General features: G+C 39.5%; 1 protein-coding gene across 5 annotated transcripts in view; it reads right to left on the bottom strand.

Annotated features, from left to right (window-relative positions):
- The window catches only part of pola1 (polymerase (DNA directed), alpha 1), a 163,989-nt gene that overhangs the window by 58,215 nt on the left and 87,698 nt on the right, over window positions 1-18,076 (bottom strand). For all 5 annotated transcript variants that reach the window (XM_061922032.1, XM_061922029.1, XM_061922030.1 and 2 more), the window contains 7 exons: window positions 16,825-16,917; window positions 16,522-16,727; window positions 16,313-16,445; window positions 16,104-16,235; window positions 11,087-11,261; window positions 10,805-10,986; window positions 7,660-7,791 (listed from right to left, as the gene is read on the bottom strand). In XM_061922032.1, coding sequence (XP_061778016.1) covers window positions 7,660-7,791; window positions 10,805-10,986; window positions 11,087-11,261; window positions 16,104-16,235; window positions 16,313-16,445; window positions 16,522-16,727; window positions 16,825-16,917 — 1,053 coding nt within the window. The remainder of the gene's footprint in view (window positions 1-7,659; window positions 7,792-10,804; window positions 10,987-11,086; window positions 11,262-16,103; window positions 16,236-16,312; window positions 16,446-16,521; window positions 16,728-16,824; window positions 16,918-18,076) is intronic.

Consider the following 18,076-nt stretch of genomic DNA (forward strand, 5'->3'; position numbering starts at 1 on the left):
CGCACGTCTCCCGTTTTCCCTCTTTTTATCCCCTCCAGCTCCAATCCGGCTGCGCCAAACATTATTATAAATCCATTTAATGAAGTCAAATACAAATAAGGCAACAAGAAGTATCCCACACTTTTCTTTAATTAAGTAAATCTGTATAGCAAATATGGGCATTTATATAAACAATATGACTTTCCTGAGTATGTGGATATTAATGTATATTAAAATAAACTCCCCAGAAAAAATATAATTAATGTAAAAAAAAAAAAAAGGAATTTTGGTTTCAGATGGCCACAACATATGACACCTAAGCATTTGTGATTGTGTTTTTTCACCAGCACACATGGGAAAGACATCCATGAACCAAATACAGTGGAACCTTGAAACGCCAATTCCCCCAAAGTAGCACACTTTCAGACCTGTCGACTGAGTACTGTTCGGTCCTCAAATGGTCACCACTGTTTTTATAGCTATTGGTCTTGGAGCGCAACCAAAACTCTCGTTGAGTAGTTGGTCTAAATTGTTCGTTGCGAGCAAACATGGGCAATTTGACAGAAAAGGGGAGTGTAATTGCAGCTAGAATTAACCTTTGTATTACAATAGTTACTGGATATTGTTGATCCAAAATCTAAAAAAGTGTTCATGAAGGTGGACTCGACACCTTCTGAACAGGTCGGATTGAAATAATGCAAAAAATCACAGCCTTAATATTAGTGCAGCACAAGTCGGGATGTAACCATATGAAAATGAAAACCTTGACCAAAATTATCACATATGTTACCGTAGTATTGTTGAATGTGTTTAAAAAGTATTTATACACACTGAAATCTCTTTTTAAATAACTAAAAAAAACTGTTACAAAAAAACACAATTTTGCATGCTTTGTTTGTCATGCTTCACTGATACTGTTTAGTCTTAGTATTTTTGGTTTTAATGGCTCAGCTTTTATTGTTCTAAATATTGATTTGTACTGTTGCACTTTAAGATGTATTTAAATAAATAGTGCATAAAAAATAAAACGTACTATTATATGTAATTACTGGTTGGCGTTGCGGGATTGTACTCTGTTTATCGGTCCTTGAATGCAAAGTAAAAACACCTCAGTGTCATATTCTTCTGAGTATATATCCATCACTCTGTTGTTAGAGAGCACATCTTGTAGGTTCAAAGCGCACAACTGAATAGCCTTTTTGCTCAGACAAAAATTTGTTCAAGTAAGTTTAGAATGCGGTATTTTATTTTTTAATGGGGAAAGACATTAATGCCTCGTTTTCATGGAAGCGTTTAAGATAGAAAACTTGCGCCAGTCCGTCAGTGAGTTTATCAAAGTGAGGTTATCAATCACAATTTTTCAATCATTTTAATTTAGAACGGTGGTACAAACCACAGAGTTTTATCGTGGTTATCATTAATACAGTTTATCAATACATTCCTAAGCATGAGGTTAGATTACTTTGGAGGTGCAGATCACACTGTGTAAGAGGTTTTGCAGGAGGACATACTGTAGCCGTGTAGCCTCACAACAGGAGCATACGTCAGGCTTTAGAGTATTCCGTAAGTATCCACAGCATCGTCGACACTGCGTTTCTCCCTTTCCTCTTTAGCAAAGAAGACTAACAAGGTAAAGTGGATTTAATTTGTTTTATTCCTATAATCATTGTAGCGACCTGGTGGTTAAAGTCAAGGAGTGTTGTGATTTCAAACCTTAAGTGCAACAGATGGCTCTTGAAAGTGTGTGTGTCGACAGGACGGCTGCATACAGGGATGACAGTTCAACTCGTTGTTCTGTTTTTTTTAATTAAACAGAACATTTATCCATTCCCCCCTAGTTAAGTATGTTTGATATACAGTTCTGTATATAACTTTATATTGCGTTCAAAGAGTACACACTGACTAAAATATAGACTTTTGTTGAGACTGGAACCCTTTATTCATGTCTACATTGATTCTACATTTGCTTTACTATACATACCTGTATGTACATTTTTTATAACTGTACGGTTTGTACTACTTCTACCTTCTAATGTAGTTAAAACAATACTACAACATACAATTACAATTGTAAACGAAAATTGGTCAGACTTGTGTGCTTGTGTGTGGTCTGTAAAATACGAGCCAGATCTGTATAAAAAAAATTTGTGACCATCAAAAAAATGTTTTCGGGCGATACAGGCAGAACGTTGACTGATTGATTGAAACTTTTAGTAGTATATTACACAGTGCAGTACATATTCCGTAACACCCCAATACATTTTTCAACTTGTTTAAGTCGAGGCCTATGTTAATCAATTCTAGATAACTAATTCCCCTGTAGCCACTGACCACTGGCAAATGACTGTAAAACCTTAAAGTATTTTGAGCATAACCAATAGTGCGATCCACAAATAACATGTTTCCACGTTTGTCCAAGGTGTAAGTTGAAATGGGTCAAGCTGACCCCACACATGACAAACTTCATCTTCTTTCCTGAGAAAGTACAGTATAATTGTTTAAACTGTATTGTTAAAGTTAACACTGCCTGACTCTTGAACAAGTGGATTCCACCTGCACACACACCCGCCTGCCATCATTCGCATTTCTAAAGTGAAAAGGCCCGAGAGGGAGAAAAAAAATCGATCTACTTTGCAAACACACATGGAACCCCATGCGCACAAACACACCTAATCTCACACACACAATCTCTCTCTCTCACTCATACACACACACACACACACACACACACACACACACACACACACACTGAATAGAGCTCAAATGGTTCCACTTTGTACCTCCTCCGCTTAATCAAAGCTTCTCAATTCAACACTTTGACCTTTTGTTCAAAACAGGATTATCACCTTCCCTGGTCTTCATTCACCCTTTCTCTCCCTCTCTGCCTCCCCACTTCTTGTCTTGCCCCTCAGCCGGTTTCCAGGGACTACCCGCATGTCGAGGGTAATTGCAATAATTTGTTAAATGCCATGGCAACCGTGCTTGGACGGGAGGGGGTAAAGAATAAGAAGAAAAAGTAGGATGGAGAAGAGGACTCATTTTTGGCAAAGATAGCAGGACCAGTGGAAGAAAACGCTCTGTTTGCCTATTCTCAGGGTGCTGGTTTATTAATAAGGAAGGGGGGTACAGGGGGTATATTCACTAATGATGAATGTCCGTGAGGTTTAGAACACACATATAAGTCTAGTTGTGCCCACAGAGGAGCCAGACAAACAGCTCTGTTTGAACTTTCCCTCGGCCTGAAAGGAATCCTTAATTACACAATATTACCCCTCTTCATCGCCCCGCTGTGTGTGCTCTGTCCACTGCGTCAGTCTTAACCGATGTGTGTGTGGTGTAAGTATTCAGTGGTAGCAGCTGTTTCACACATCTTGACAAAGGAGTTGAGAGGGACTCGTTCCCCAGACATTCACTCCAATAATTGATTTCTGTTCAGCACTGTGGGAGAGTAGCACGCGCGCACACACACGCACACACACGCACACACACACACACACACACACACACACACACACACACACACACACACACACACACACACACACACACACACACACACACAGACAGTGCATTCCACATTCTCTTAGGTCCAATGTCTAAGAACTTGCCAAAAATTCCTAAGAGAGCAAAAGAGGTGGTGGGAAGGAGAGGTGCCACAAAGACAGCACAGGGAACCAATTTCATTCAGCGTTAGACACCTTTTACATCAGAAACTAAGTTTTATATCCAGATCCAATTCTGACGTCAACTTGCAGATTTCAGCTAATGAAACAAGTGGAAGGCAGGAAAATTATGGATATTAGTCATAAGCAACACAAGAGGGCACAAAATGAAATAAAACATATTTTTCTCTTATTCTGTGGTGGAGTCAGTGTAGTGAGCTGCTCCTTAACTCCAATAATTATCAATAAAGGCGTTTGGTGGTACAATATTCAGAAAATATGGCTTTGCCTGTCGAGTAAAACAGTTGTATTTCAGGACAGGAAACTGGTGTATGGTATTAACTTAAAAAGCTCAAAAAACAATTAATTTGACTCTTTAGGTGTTTGTCAAAGCTGAAGCAGGCTAATTTAAATCACTGTTTTCTCATGACTTATATCTATACGCATAAAAGCGAAGAGTTGTTTCACGTGCCTAGCCCAAAATATTTGGTCACCGGCGAGTGTCCATTAACCTATCTTAACAGAATTGCAAAACTGCACACTGATCTACGAAAGAGACAAACTTGTTATTGAAAAGTATTGGCATTTGAGTATTTTCATGGATAATGCTCCAACAAAACCGCCTGCTGCTGTTTTATTTTTGCAAGCATAATGTGCTCTTTGGTGGAAAATGTCAGCACAGTGCCCCGCTGAGGTTTAGCTTCATCTTTTGTCCGATAAATTATTTGATTGCTTTGCATTACAGCACTGGCTGACTCAATTGTCACATGCCATGGCTATTTTACGATGTCTAAGTTTGTTTGAAGAAATGCTTTCACCTCGCTGACTCTTCAAACCAAATGACAGCACCTTCGGAGATGTCAAACCTTCCAATTCACCAGAAAGCTCCGGAGGAAATCAGAAGAACTAAAAATATGACAGAATAGCACACTAAAGTGAGTAAAGTACACCCCTCACATTTCACAAACTATTCTGTGACAGTATACTGTATCTTCTCTCGGGACAATACTATAGAAACTGTGATATACTTTCAAGTAGTCTGGGTACAGACTATACAGCAGTTTATATTCACTATTCCCTATAAATTACTTAAGACATGATTGCCTATAGTCAGGGATGGTAGTTGTAGTGTCATGAAATTGAGTTGGATGAGTGCTACTGGTAGGGAAAAGCAGTGATTTCATTGAAGGAAATATACATTTTTTAACGTACATGAAGAAAATACCACTTAAGATTTTTGGGAAGTTTTATAAGGGTAACTGCCCCTTTTTTATTTTGCTCATCATTCAGAATTCTGAAATGAGACAAGAACTGTGTTTTGTTTGTGTTATAAATAGTGAAAAAATGCTAGTACGAGGTGGTTAACAATGCAGGCAAGGGCGTAGAATTGGGTAGGGACGCTAGGGACACGTCCCTACCAATATCCAGCCGCTACTGTGTAGTTACTATCAATACAACCGCTGCCCGTAATGTTTAGTCAATGATTATGGCACAGAAAGGGTTAAATGTCGGTCTCTGCTAGCAGTCCCACCTCTAACCTAAATATCGCTCCCTGATTGGTTGCCGGTTTCATGCTAACTTACGTGTGATTGGCTGGCCCCGCTGTCACTCCTTCTGCTTGTAAAAGCTAGCCTATGTGCTAGTTGCTAGCGACCGGACGAGAGGCGGTGCAAGTGCAAGTTGTCAACATTTTCGGCATTTGTTGTTCCTGGCACACGGTAGCTAGATGGATTTTAATATCAGTGGTGTGATTTACATTGTGTTTGTGTCTGTTTGCGTGCGTGTGTGCTGTAGCTTTTGAAGGATGTCAATGAAAAGAAAACTGGATATAAAAGACTTCTTTAGGAGTCAAACTGTAAGTTACTTCAAGGGTGTATAGAGGGTCAACAATATTGAATAATTCAACAATATATCACTCCAGTCACGCCTCTTAGAGTGCTATAATGAGCATATACCATGGACTGGAGTGATATATTGCTTTTATAAAACGGTTACCAATAAAGGCAATATGAAATAAGAATACTCAATCAATTAAATGTAGTTTTATTCAACCAGAAATACATATTATCCAATAAAATAGCCTCACTGTGCAAAAAATAGTCCCACCTATCCAGACGTTAGCTCCAAATTAGCACTGCATCTCGTCTTTTCTTTTCCTCCGCTTTTTGTCAGGTGAAAGTCAATGCTCAGTCCCCTTTACCATTGTTAACCCTCCCCGGATGTGAAAGTTAACCTTAAACATGTGAATCCAACTACTTTAGTCTCCGTTTTTTAACATCGTAAAAACATCAGCTGTCTTTTACTACGGACTGCAACAGTCCGTTGTCATGGATACATGACAACAACTTCCATTCATACCAGCCATACGTGCCTGAGGCGGAGTGATAGCCTGCGCTGTGATAAGGCTTTAGAATAGTAGCCGTGCTCAATATTTAAACCACGGTTAACAGCCAATCAGATCGCCGGATTTCACCTTTCCGTTTTATTTTTGAAATTATTTTTTAGTTTCATGTATTTGTGTAGAAGTGAGCAACGGTTTGAAAATACCAATGAACAAAACTTTGTGGTGGAAATACAATAAAACCTCACTAGATGATCATGTGATTTTACAATTATAAAATATAATTAATTAATATTAAGTAATATTCATATTTAGTAAAAGCCTTTTTGCTCAGGCAGTAACTGTACCATCAAGCTCTTTGGTCATTGTCCCTAATGTATCTGTTATGCATCAACATATTTTTTTGTAAGGTGACAGACAGCAGAGAGGCCAGAGAAGTTAGAGGAAGAGAGGCAGGAGGAAGTAGAGAAGGAGAGGCTGGAGATTATTACAGTTCATTTATGTTTATTTACAATGTTGTATTGCATGAATGTATTTCTGATGTTGTTGATGGATAGTAGGCTATGTTAATTGACAGTATGATGCACAGTTGCACTACAGCCCTACACTAAAGAGAAAAGATGAGAACTCTTCAAAGTTGTCTCCTTTGCTTTCATTTTAGTTGCTTTACCCTATAACATTTGCAAGACGTGAAATTATGATTACTAATGTAAAAAAAAAAAAAGTAAACTTTCAGAGTGCTGCCTTGGAGCACTTTTGTGTCCCCACCAATCTCAAAATCAAACCTACTCCCTTGAATGTAGGTATATGAGATTCATTTATTCTGAACATAAAGCTCTATTAAAAAATCTAAAAAAAAAACAACAACACTGCATTAACAGCCAGGATCTGCATATAGTGACATTGTTATTGTAAGCGTGAACACAGACAAACTATGTTGCTGGTGTTGTGACACATTGCCTTGCTCACACTGCTCTGTTGACCACTAGCAAGTAGCCAACTACTAACTAGCTTAAACAGTTAATACACGTTGGCTGCGACCCACCAAAAAATAAAGAATAAAAAGCTTGAGCTGCTTCTGCTGTGGGATTGCCTTTAAGTTAAAAAAGGTATTGCTATGTTATAAACCATGTATCTCATCTGTATATGGTAGAAGGTTGTGGCACGAAGCTGGAATGTTGGTCAACTTTGACAAACCACACGCTACCAACCTGATACTGTAATGTTCTCATCATGCGGAATGCACCATAACACAATTACCAAATTGCTAAAAAGCACTTTTTGGGGATTTTTTTTAGAGGGCTTTATGGGCGGAAAGGATTGTATCACCATTACCTGCATTGTAAACCATCTCCTACTTGGTGTTTTTCACTATTTAGAATGCACAGAAAATAGAAATACATGTGTCCTTGTCTCAAAAATCTGGATAAAGGGGCAAAAAAGTGCAGTTCCCCTTTAACACCAAGGTTGCTGAACTGTGAAGCCGACTTACTTCCATGAAATATTGTCCATCCTTACGATTTTAAAAATAATTAATGTAATTCATACTCTACATGAGCACGGACAACTGTGTGTTGAGAGAATACACAACAAAGGGCGTTTTACTATGGCAGGATCAAAGCTGTAATCATTGCAAATCCTATGAAATGTTAGACAATTGACCACAACAATACTCACAGAGTAGTATTTTCTGATGTGGCGTCGGATATCAAGAAGCAGTTTGTTGCTGATGTTGGAAGCGTAGTCGATAGGGCGGCCAGCACACGGCACGTGACAGCATCTCAGCAAACTCGGCTCCAACTTTGACCCCTGAATTACAAATTAGGCACAAAAACATTCAATCACTTCGATGGTTTCCCCTTCTCTGAAATGAATGAAATGCATTCAAGTGCAGCAACCGTGGAAAAAAACATGACTATGAATGAACAACTAACCAATTTTTCTTTTTTGACTCCTGCTGTATCAGTGTAATCCTGGACTATATTTACTCAGACAATTTTTGGTTAACAGTGATGACCCAACCAGCTGAGGGTGTCAAGCAGAACATTTGAGTGAAGTTGTCTCTCACAGAGTCATCTGCTGCTCCGCTCAATAGTGCTCTGCACCCATCACTGATTCTCCCACTGCAGTGAAATCAATCGCCGCTCTAGCTATGAGGAGAAAAACATACTTGTCTTGTATCCTCAGTGCAAGTTAAAGGAAAAGCACACCTGCGTGACTTATTTCTATTGAAGTACACACTCCTGATGTAGGGGGTGGGGGGGTCCTGCTTTGATGTGTCCATTATCTGTACTCTCAGTACATGAGGTAAGTCATTTAGTATACAGTCTACAGTCATTATTTTAATTGTGCAAATTGCATTTCTAAAAGTCTAAGCCAACTCTTAATGAAACATCACAGTTGGATAACATTCAACAAAATACTGCAGCTTTAAACACGTCATTTGACTGACGCACTGACAGGAATTAAAAAAGGTTTAAAAAACTTATATGCTGACAACCCCCCCCCGCCCGGCCACATCAGTCTTTCTGGGGGAAACATAAGACTTTTTATGCCTGCACGTCAATCGCCCAACTCCCTTTAAATGCCGTTCAATGAATTAAACCGCTCTATCTTCGTGTTCCATTCCTTTCCTACTCTACATGACGTCCTCCCCTGCTACTTTTTTAACTCGCTTTACTTCATTCCGATAACAGACATCCACCACCAAACAAAATTATGCACCTCCTTACTTCACTTGACAGTTCTTTAATGACCGAGTAATTACAGAAACTATGAAACACTCGGCTCGGTGTTAGGATTGCGGAGGAGTTGCAATTAATCTGCCGTTTTAGGGCTTACAACATGACCGAACGATCATATCTTGACATTCGGCCCGGTCCTTCACCTCCTCTTAAAAGGCACACGTTAGCTCGTCGCCCGTTTTTAAATGGTTTATATAGTGATATGACTTTTATTCATCTGTGGCACCATTTTGTGCGATGCACACAGCTTGTTGATTTAACAGGCCGTCCCGCTAAAAGTGAACACCGGGGAAAACCCAGCAGTCCGATCCAGCTATCGCCCGGCTCTCCGGCCACCTTCATCAAACAATTTTCCTCCCGTCTGTCCCCCATCAGCTGTCACGGCCTCCTCCTAGCATCTCTGGCTCTGCGTCAAGGCCCATCTGTCCTCCCCTCTCACTGAGCCGATCATGTTCCCTACCCTAATTAGTTTACCGTCTTATCAGTGACGGTGTGTCTATGCACAAACACAAGAAATAAGACACATCATGGACAATTACGTCTTGCATTTTATCTTGGTATCATGTATACTTTGACTGTGCAGACACTTTTCTTCCTGCATGTTTGTGTCAGTGAGTGCTTATGAGATACGATGTCATCCAAATATGGCGATAACGCCGCTTAATTTAATGCAAGCAGTTTATGCCAGCAGACGATAAGGGGGGTTGTCAGGTTTATTAGCTTTTTAGACATGAAAAGCCTGTGTGCCCTGCTCCTCATTACAAGACGATAGCACACCCACAACCTTGGCCTGACAAATGGTCGAAGATCTGTGCATGTATGTGTGTGTCTACAGAGCAGCAGAGGTTAAGGAGAGGCTTTTCAAGTTGTGGAGTCCAAACTATGCCAATGAAAACAGAGTCCACATTGGAGCCAAGCAGCTGTCTAAAAATACAGGCAGAGACACAATATAGTGGATGACTGCATCATGAATTCACATTCTTTGACTTAACTGCTTCGGGTCCATTTCATTAGTTGAACATCCCCCCAATATTGATTAAAATACAATATCTGGCATTTCACACAACCCCTATTTTTTGTATGCATGGTGCACACACAGGGCAACTTATGTTTGCACAGCAGGCTAAGTTGCAAGGACGTATGTTCAACTATGCAGTCTGAAGGCTGCATGTTAGCAGTGAACTCAATTGGCCATCTACAATGCATACAAGTTATTTGTAAAAAAAAAAAAAAAAAATGTTTTTTTATTTTTCTCAGTCTAAAATCTTAATCAAAGCTGAAAATTATAATTACAGGGCAGCAAGTCAATTGATTTATTTAAATGTACAGATGTCAGTTAAAAAAGGCAAATACCGGCTCCCGATCATGGGATTGGATCGGGGCACGATGTTTGCCTTTTTTAACTCAGCCCCAGCTGATTTGTACTGCAATTGTGTTCTAGCGTTTACATGCTAAAGATTGCACCATATTAATGATTCCTTTAAAAGTGACGCACACTCAGGTAGATACAATTACGTTTCCATATTCCTTGTTACGCACACGCAAAAATTGCATGAATTCCAGGAGGGTGAGTGTCTTGCCAGAACACCGGCTCAAATTTGAGAGCAAATTGCTAGGAACGTGTCATCTATCCGCTTCAAAAAATACTATTCCTCACCACCGTGTCAGAAAACAAACTAAGTTTCTTTTGTGTGATAATAATCACTGGAGGACTACAAGAAAATGAAATAAGACATAAAAAGGTAAGAGTGAAAGCTTCAATGTAAAGTGGGGGTGATCGATACAGATGTTGACGCTATCAATACCTAGTGCCGTATCAGTATATTACAGATGCGAAAGATCAATATTTTCTTGTTTTTATTACAACAAAATATTATTTGTTGTTTTTGTTATTGTTTACAAACAATGTGAAATTGTGTTTACTTTATTCACTTGCTATAAAACATTTTCAGTTTTATAATATATTGTCCAAGTATCAGAGCGGGACCCAAAATCGGATTGGATCTGAGGCCAAAAAAATCAGATCAGAGACCAAAAATGTTGTTAGCGTTCAAAGTGTGACAGGAGAACAAACTCACAGCTCCTTCAAACACACTTGCGTAGGTGTTCTCTTTGCCACACTCGGGGCAGGTGAACGTGAACCTCTCGCAGTCTTTGAAGCGCTCATCGTCGGTCAGTTGGATAGGTCCTCCCAGCATGTTGTCGGCCTCCTCCTCTCTCTGGTGCTGCTGGTGAGACCGGAACTGAGTAGGGTCCAGGCCTGCAGTCGTCAGCGGGCAAAAATAAAAGCCCTTTTTAATTTTGAGTGGTTTAGTACTAGCAAAACAAACATGTGGAAGAAGCAGCGAAAATGTGCTTACCCAGCCAGGTGGCTATGAGGACGCTGTCGATGCCCTCAATGGGTTCACAGATTCGGGACACCACAGGATGAATCTGCTGTGCCAGATAGTACTGAGTGTCCAAACTGAGACCCTCTTGCTTTTGAAGCTGCTCTAAAGCGTACGCTCTTTGACTGGCTGCTAGTGTGGAGCCATCCTGGGGTAGAAAGGGTCATACGTTGGTGTGAGCGGAAGATTGGACTTAAAATGCTATTTCCCCTTATGTTCATCCCGTTTATTCAATTTTTCAATACACCTCTCAAAGACCATACAACTGTGTTCTTATATAATTTACTTAGGGCAACAAGTGGTTATTATAGACAAGTACAGGGAAGGAAATCAACTTTTCTGCTCCAGTACAACTGGAGCAGAAAACAGTTAAATATGTTTGGTGTGGAAGAAAGTAAGGAACCCATGCAGAGCTCTGACCTTAACCCCATCAAACTCAAAAAGTGCTAATTTTCATCCAAACCTTCTCATCAAACATCAGCGACTGGAAGAATTAGTGGAAGCTCTTATAGTTGGAAAAGTAATTCCATTTTTCTCATGTGTACAATATTTTGTTTCTGTCTGCAACAACACTCCAGCACAAGAAAAAAACCTTGGGGAGTTAAAGGAAAAAAAATGGACATGGCCACATAAAATCAAATTCAACGGCTGGCATGCAAATTTCGGCTAATAAGAAATCCTGAAAAAGCAACCACAGCTGATTTTATTGAACATATAGTGCCTTTGTTCTTAAATATAGTGATCGATATGGTGATACATTACATATACAATGGATATAAAAAGTGTACATACTAAGACAAATGGTAGGTTTTTGCCATGTAAAAAAATTACATCAGGATAAATAATTTCACAAATGTATCCACCTTTAATGTGATGTATAACCTTTACAACGCAATTAAAAAACAATGGAAATTAAGTAAAAATAAACAACTTGGATAATATGGTAAATGGGTCTGACTTGTATACTGCTTTTCAACCCCTTTTTTTAAAGGAGCCCAAAGCGCTTTGACAGTATTTCCACATTCGCCCATTCACACACTGATGGCGGTTGCATATGTGTGCAAAGCCTTTTATAACTGTTCAGATTTAACCAATTACATACTTTTACATTCAAACCCATGTTAAACTGGAATCAGCATACAACTGTCACCAAATAAAGTGCCTCTGATCAACCCAAAACAAAAATTAGCTGTTCTCAAAGGCGGGCTTCACGGTGGAAGAGGGGTTAGTGAGTCTGCCTCGCAATACAAAGGTCCTGAGTGGTCAGGGTTCAATCCTCGGCTCGGGATCTTTCTGTGTGGAGTTTGCATGTTCTCCCCGTGAATGCGTGGGTTCCCTCCGGGTACTTCCTCCCACTTCCAAAGACATGCACCTGGGGATAGGTTGATTGGCAACACTAAATTGGCCCTAGTGTGTGAATGTGACTGTGAATGTTGTCTGTCTATCTGTGTTGGCCCTGCGATGAGGTGGCGACCTTTCCAGGGTGTACCCCGCCTTCCACCCGATTGTAGCTGAGAAAGGCACCAGAGCCCCCCGCGACCCCAAAAGGGAATAAGCGGTAGAAAATGGATGGGTGGATGTTCTCGAAGGCTTTTCATGACATTTTTGGAAACCATATCTTCCAGCACAAGCCATGGTCTGCAGAGAGCTTCCAAAGCATCAGAGGAATATCAATATTCATGGATATCAGTCAGGTGAAGGCTACAAAATAATTTCCAACGCACCAGCGCCCCCCGCGATCCCAAAGGGAATAAGCGGTAGAAAATGGATGGATGGGATAAATATACCATAGAACACAGTGTAAGACCGTCATCATCAAGTGGAGAAAATATGGCACAACCGTGACATTACTAAAGACAGGAAATCCGTCCAAAATGGATAAAATGAGAAGAAAACTAGTCAGGAAGGCTACCAAGAGGCTGACAACAACACTGAAGGAGCAGCAGGAATTTATTGAGAGCACTGGCTGTGTATTACATGTGACAACAATCTTACGTTTTAAAAAGATTAACAAACAAAAAACAAAGAAAAACACCCAAGCCTGGCTTAATTTAGCAAAAAAGACACCTGAAATCTTCCAAACGCATGTGGGAAAATGTGTTATGGTCTGATGAAACCAAGGTTGAACTATTTGGACATAATTCCATAAGGTATATGTGGCGCAAAAACAATACTGCTCATCACTTAAATAACACCATACCTACAGCAGGCATTTGAATTGAACTAAATGAAAAAGCTGTTTTGATATGGGCTTACATGGTAAACAAACTAAAATTAATGTTTTGGGCATTGTTTTATCCAGATGCATATATTTGTCCAAATGTGGCCAAGTAGGCGGATTGTTGGTTTCCTGGACGTCGTCCACATTGCTAAAAGAAAAATCTAAGAAAGAGAATCCCTCTTCCACCTTCCACAATATTTTTTTATTATATACATCGCCCGCTTTAATATTACCTATTCTCTTCTCCAACTTTCTCGTCGTCATTTGGGATGAGCGAGTCTGTTGTGATTTTCCTTCCTGGTTCGATGACCCACCCTAACTGGCCTGCGATTGGCTCGTCCATATTGTTTTGCCCTAATCTTAACCAATCGTGACTCATCATAGTAAACCAACCAATCAAGGATTTTGTTATATGTAAACCAAACAATCATCATTGATGTTTCCCGTATATTTTGTCCCCTGCCCGAGGAGTTACTTTGCTATGTAGCTTAGATTTTTAAGTTCATCATTTTTAATTGAAAACCATACTTTTTACCACTGCAGCCGTAAACCAGAATGGATTATCAAAAATCGTACTCGTTACGGGAAAACCATAATTTTTAGCAGGTATGGCGCAGAGACGGATCAAGATATTAATACACAATGTACTGTAGGTCAGAAAAAAACTATAAAAACGGAAAATATTTTTTTAATTGGGGCTATTTTTCTTCAGCTGAAACTGGGGCCTTAGTCAGGGTGAAGGGAATTATTAACAGTTCACAATAAAAAGGCTGTGTTGGCACAAAAGCTTTGGCCCTATGTTAGAAAGCTAAAGATGTAGAGGAACTTCATCTTTCAGCACGACAATGGCCCAAAAGCTATGTCTACACTAAGCTGGATAACCCCTTAAACGAAAAATTATTTAGCCTAAGCATCGTGCTAAACCATAGTTTAAGGTATTTTTTACACCGGTAAGTGCACCATGTAATTCTTGAATCTGTGGCTCTTAAGCTTTGTATGAACTCATCGATCGTTTACAAAGTGAGATCGGAGAGGAAGTGACGCCAGAAAGACTTCGCACACACAGGAAGTGACGTCAGAAATAATGCGCCACAGCCAGCTTCATAACAACCTGTTTCCACTCGCAGGTAAATATTAGAAATATGGGGGCGAGTCATCCCGACTTGCCGTGTTTCCTCTTCCCCTACATGTACAGACGCTTGTGGTAATCACACATGAATACCTTAAGAGAAAGCAATAGCAGCTATTTGGGATACAACACTTCTCAGACGGCAAGAAAACTTTCGATTGTCCAGGTCAGCTGTGATCTTACTTACCGAAAAACTTTGTCAATTTGTCGAAGGAGAGACAATGAGAATGCGGGCTCCCGTGGATGTGATAAAAAAAGGTAGCGTGTGCTTTGTATTACCTGCCTGACGAGGGAAGACTATACAAAACATCAAATGCTTTTGGACTGACAAAGCAGACTGTATCAGTTATTGTCTGCCATGTATGTCGTGGACTCAACGTCTAGGTCCAGAGTATATAAAGTCACCAAAAAGGAATGGACAATGAAGGTGAAGACAAAAGAGTGAGGAGTGTCCTGACCAGATATCTAGATCCCTAGATTGATTGATGTAAAATATTATTTGTCAAATTGTTTACTATCACGTATTTATTAAAGAATTGATTAATTTATGATGTCTCAGGTGTGATTTACTACAATAGGGCCCCACAGCACACTGAATTCCAGTTAATTGAAATACCACAACAATTGATATTGTTCAAATAAGTTAAATTTCATTTAAAAACTTGCACACAAACCAACACTTGACGTGTGCATTTCCAGTGCATGCGTGCTAGGTCGCGTTGCGCCGAGGGACGGAGGGGTGGAAAGGGTCCTAAACGACCATTGTGTGTGTGTGTGTGTGCGTGTGTGGACAAGGATATGGTTAGGTGGGTTTTACCCTGGATAACCTTAGTGTAGAAGGGACCTAAATCTACAAAAGAACTGCTTCACCGGAATAAGATTGAGGCTTTGGAATGACCCAGCCACAGTCCAGATCTGAAGCCAATCGAACATCTGTGGGGTGATCTGAAGAGGGTTGTGCAACGGCGATCTGTGCAACCTGTAACATTTGCAGACGTTTTGCAAAGAAGAGTGGGCAAATATTACCACATCAAGATGTGCCACGCTGATAGGTTCTTATCCAAAAAGATAAAAATGCTGTAATAAAAGACAAATGTGCTGCAAGAAAGTATTACTTTGTTTTTCCTCTTTAAAGGCTTTAGTTTGTATTTTAATTGCATTGTGCAGGTTATAAGTTACGTTAAAGGTGGAAAAAGTTGTAGAATTATTTCTCTTGCTATCATTTTATTACATCACAAAAACCTTGATGTTTGACAGGGGTGTGTACAACTTTGGTATCCACTGTACAATGCCATGGAAAGTATCTAAAAAAACTTCACTTGCATGCAGCCTGGGAAACAAAGTGAATGTTTTTTTTATCACAAGTGTGTGTGTATTAATGCGTATATGAATGTATATCGCCGGACGATATCCGAAAATCTTCGCCAGTAAGTAAATGTATTACTCTTGTTGTATTGTTGAGTTCAGTTAAAGACTATGAGCTGTCGCGCATCTTTTATGACTCAGTAGCTAAAGCCTGACTCTCTGAAAATTTGAGTTTTTCAAAAGCTGTTTTTTCACTACAAAGAGGCTAAAACTAATGTGTAAATTTCCATGTTCATGTTGGCACGGCCATAGATGTCTCAGAGGTATGAACCCACCTTGCAGATGATATAAGAGACTGTATCACCGGCTTTGACCCTGTGTCCACCCTGGGAGTTTATCCACAGAGCCACGTGGACATGGGGAAGGCTCTTCTTATCAGGATAGTCGTGAGGGTCTTTTGTCAGTGCCTGAAATGAGGGGAAAAAAAGAGGCGCGGGTGTATATTGATGCGACTTCAATGCTAAGTAGGGCACTTGTTCATTACCTTGTTTATCTCATATTGTTGGAGTGGTATGGCCCCGCTGGCTACCTTCTCCCCCACCTCCACAAGGTGTTTCTGTATGTTTTCCACAATGACGTCACGACTCTGGTCTGACAGGATCTGACCGATGATGTAGCTGCAACAGGAGAAGGCAGTCACATGTAAAGGAATTGCATACACGACCAAACTAGTATTGGCTTCGTGCAACATACTTGCCACATTCCTTGGCCAGGTCACACCAATCTCGCCGCACAATGTCCAAGCCTTTCAGCTCCTGCTTTACGCTGTAGCGCCCGTCGCCGTGATGCTCCACCACCAGGGCTGCATATTTTTTTTTCTTCAACAGCAGAAGTGACTTAAACACTCCATCAATGTCAATCTCCAGCAGTTTGTACAGCTTGTTTACTTCAGCTTTCACCTGGAAAGTGGGAAATAAGAAAAAGGCAATCAAAGGCAAGCATTAGGAAAAGGAAACAGTAATCTTCTGTCATTGTTTTTTTATGATCGATTCATACCTTGTTGCCCAGCTTGAAGACTTCCTCCAGAGATCTGCTGTTGGTGTTGATCATAATAGAGTCAGTATCTCCATAGATGACATCCAGATTCATCTGATAAGATTACATAGAATAATCACAATAATAAATTACACAGAAACACACACTGGCCACAATGTACATTTTCTTGTGATTTCTGCTCCGTTTCAGCTAAATAAAGTCACTAAAACTGCTCTTAGAATGTAGTCAAATTCTACGCAACTGCCGAACACAGCCACAAGAATATTGATTGTTGAATGAATAACTTTTTGACACTATTAATAAAAACTGAGCCCTGTTGTCTTTGTGAAGGCCCAATTTTTTAATCAAAATGACCACATATATGATGCCTAATGCAGTGCCCTATAAGCTGAATTGTTGACATAATGTACTATAAAAACATCCATATTTATTAGGGATGTCCCGATCAACAATTTTGGCCTTCAATTGCCAATTCAAATTTTTGGCCTCAGATTATATCTGTTATGTTGATAATAGATTATAGAATTGAAAATGTTTTATAACAAGTAACTAAAGTAAAGACAATAATACCATTTACTATAATGTACCTAATTAAATTTAGAAATTGCTAATATTGTTATAAATCAAATGATATATTTGTGGTATTGAATGCCGCAAACGTTTTTTTAACAAAATAGAGTGGCTAGTGCACAATAACTAAACAAAAGCAAAAACTATTATTGGCTTCCATTTACATAATTTGGTTTGATTCTCTAAAGTGTTCTTGTATCCAGGGAATTACTCCTTGAGTTTGCAAATAATAACAAACACGACCAAGAAAATGAAATATCAAGCTAATCACTTTAATATTGTTTATTTTCTGATAGTGTACTCTGTATGGACAATGTCAGCATCTGTATCGATCACCCCTACTTAAGCTTTAGGTTAACTTGTTGTGTCATCCTGCTCGGTGTGTTTCTGTAGCATGTTTAGCCATTCCTTTTCCTCCAACCTTACAGTGATAATGATTGTTTGAAGATAAGATATTTTTTGTTATTGTACAGGCATACACAGTACACCAGTTAAACAAAATTAGGCATTGGGCATGGATTCCCTCCTGGTAAATAACAAGAACATACAAAAATAAATATACAATTTTACAATATATATGAAAAAATGTAGAAGGAAAATACATATATTAAAAAAAGCTAAAATCTTACAATCTTATTATACAAATTTTAAATTGGCAGCATGTTATTGTTACAAGTTACAT

Source organism: Nerophis ophidion, linkage group LG15 (assembly GCF_033978795.1).
Source record: "Nerophis ophidion isolate RoL-2023_Sa linkage group LG15, RoL_Noph_v1.0, whole genome shotgun sequence".
In the NCBI taxonomy this organism is placed as follows: domain Eukaryota; kingdom Metazoa; phylum Chordata; class Actinopteri; order Syngnathiformes; family Syngnathidae; genus Nerophis; species Nerophis ophidion.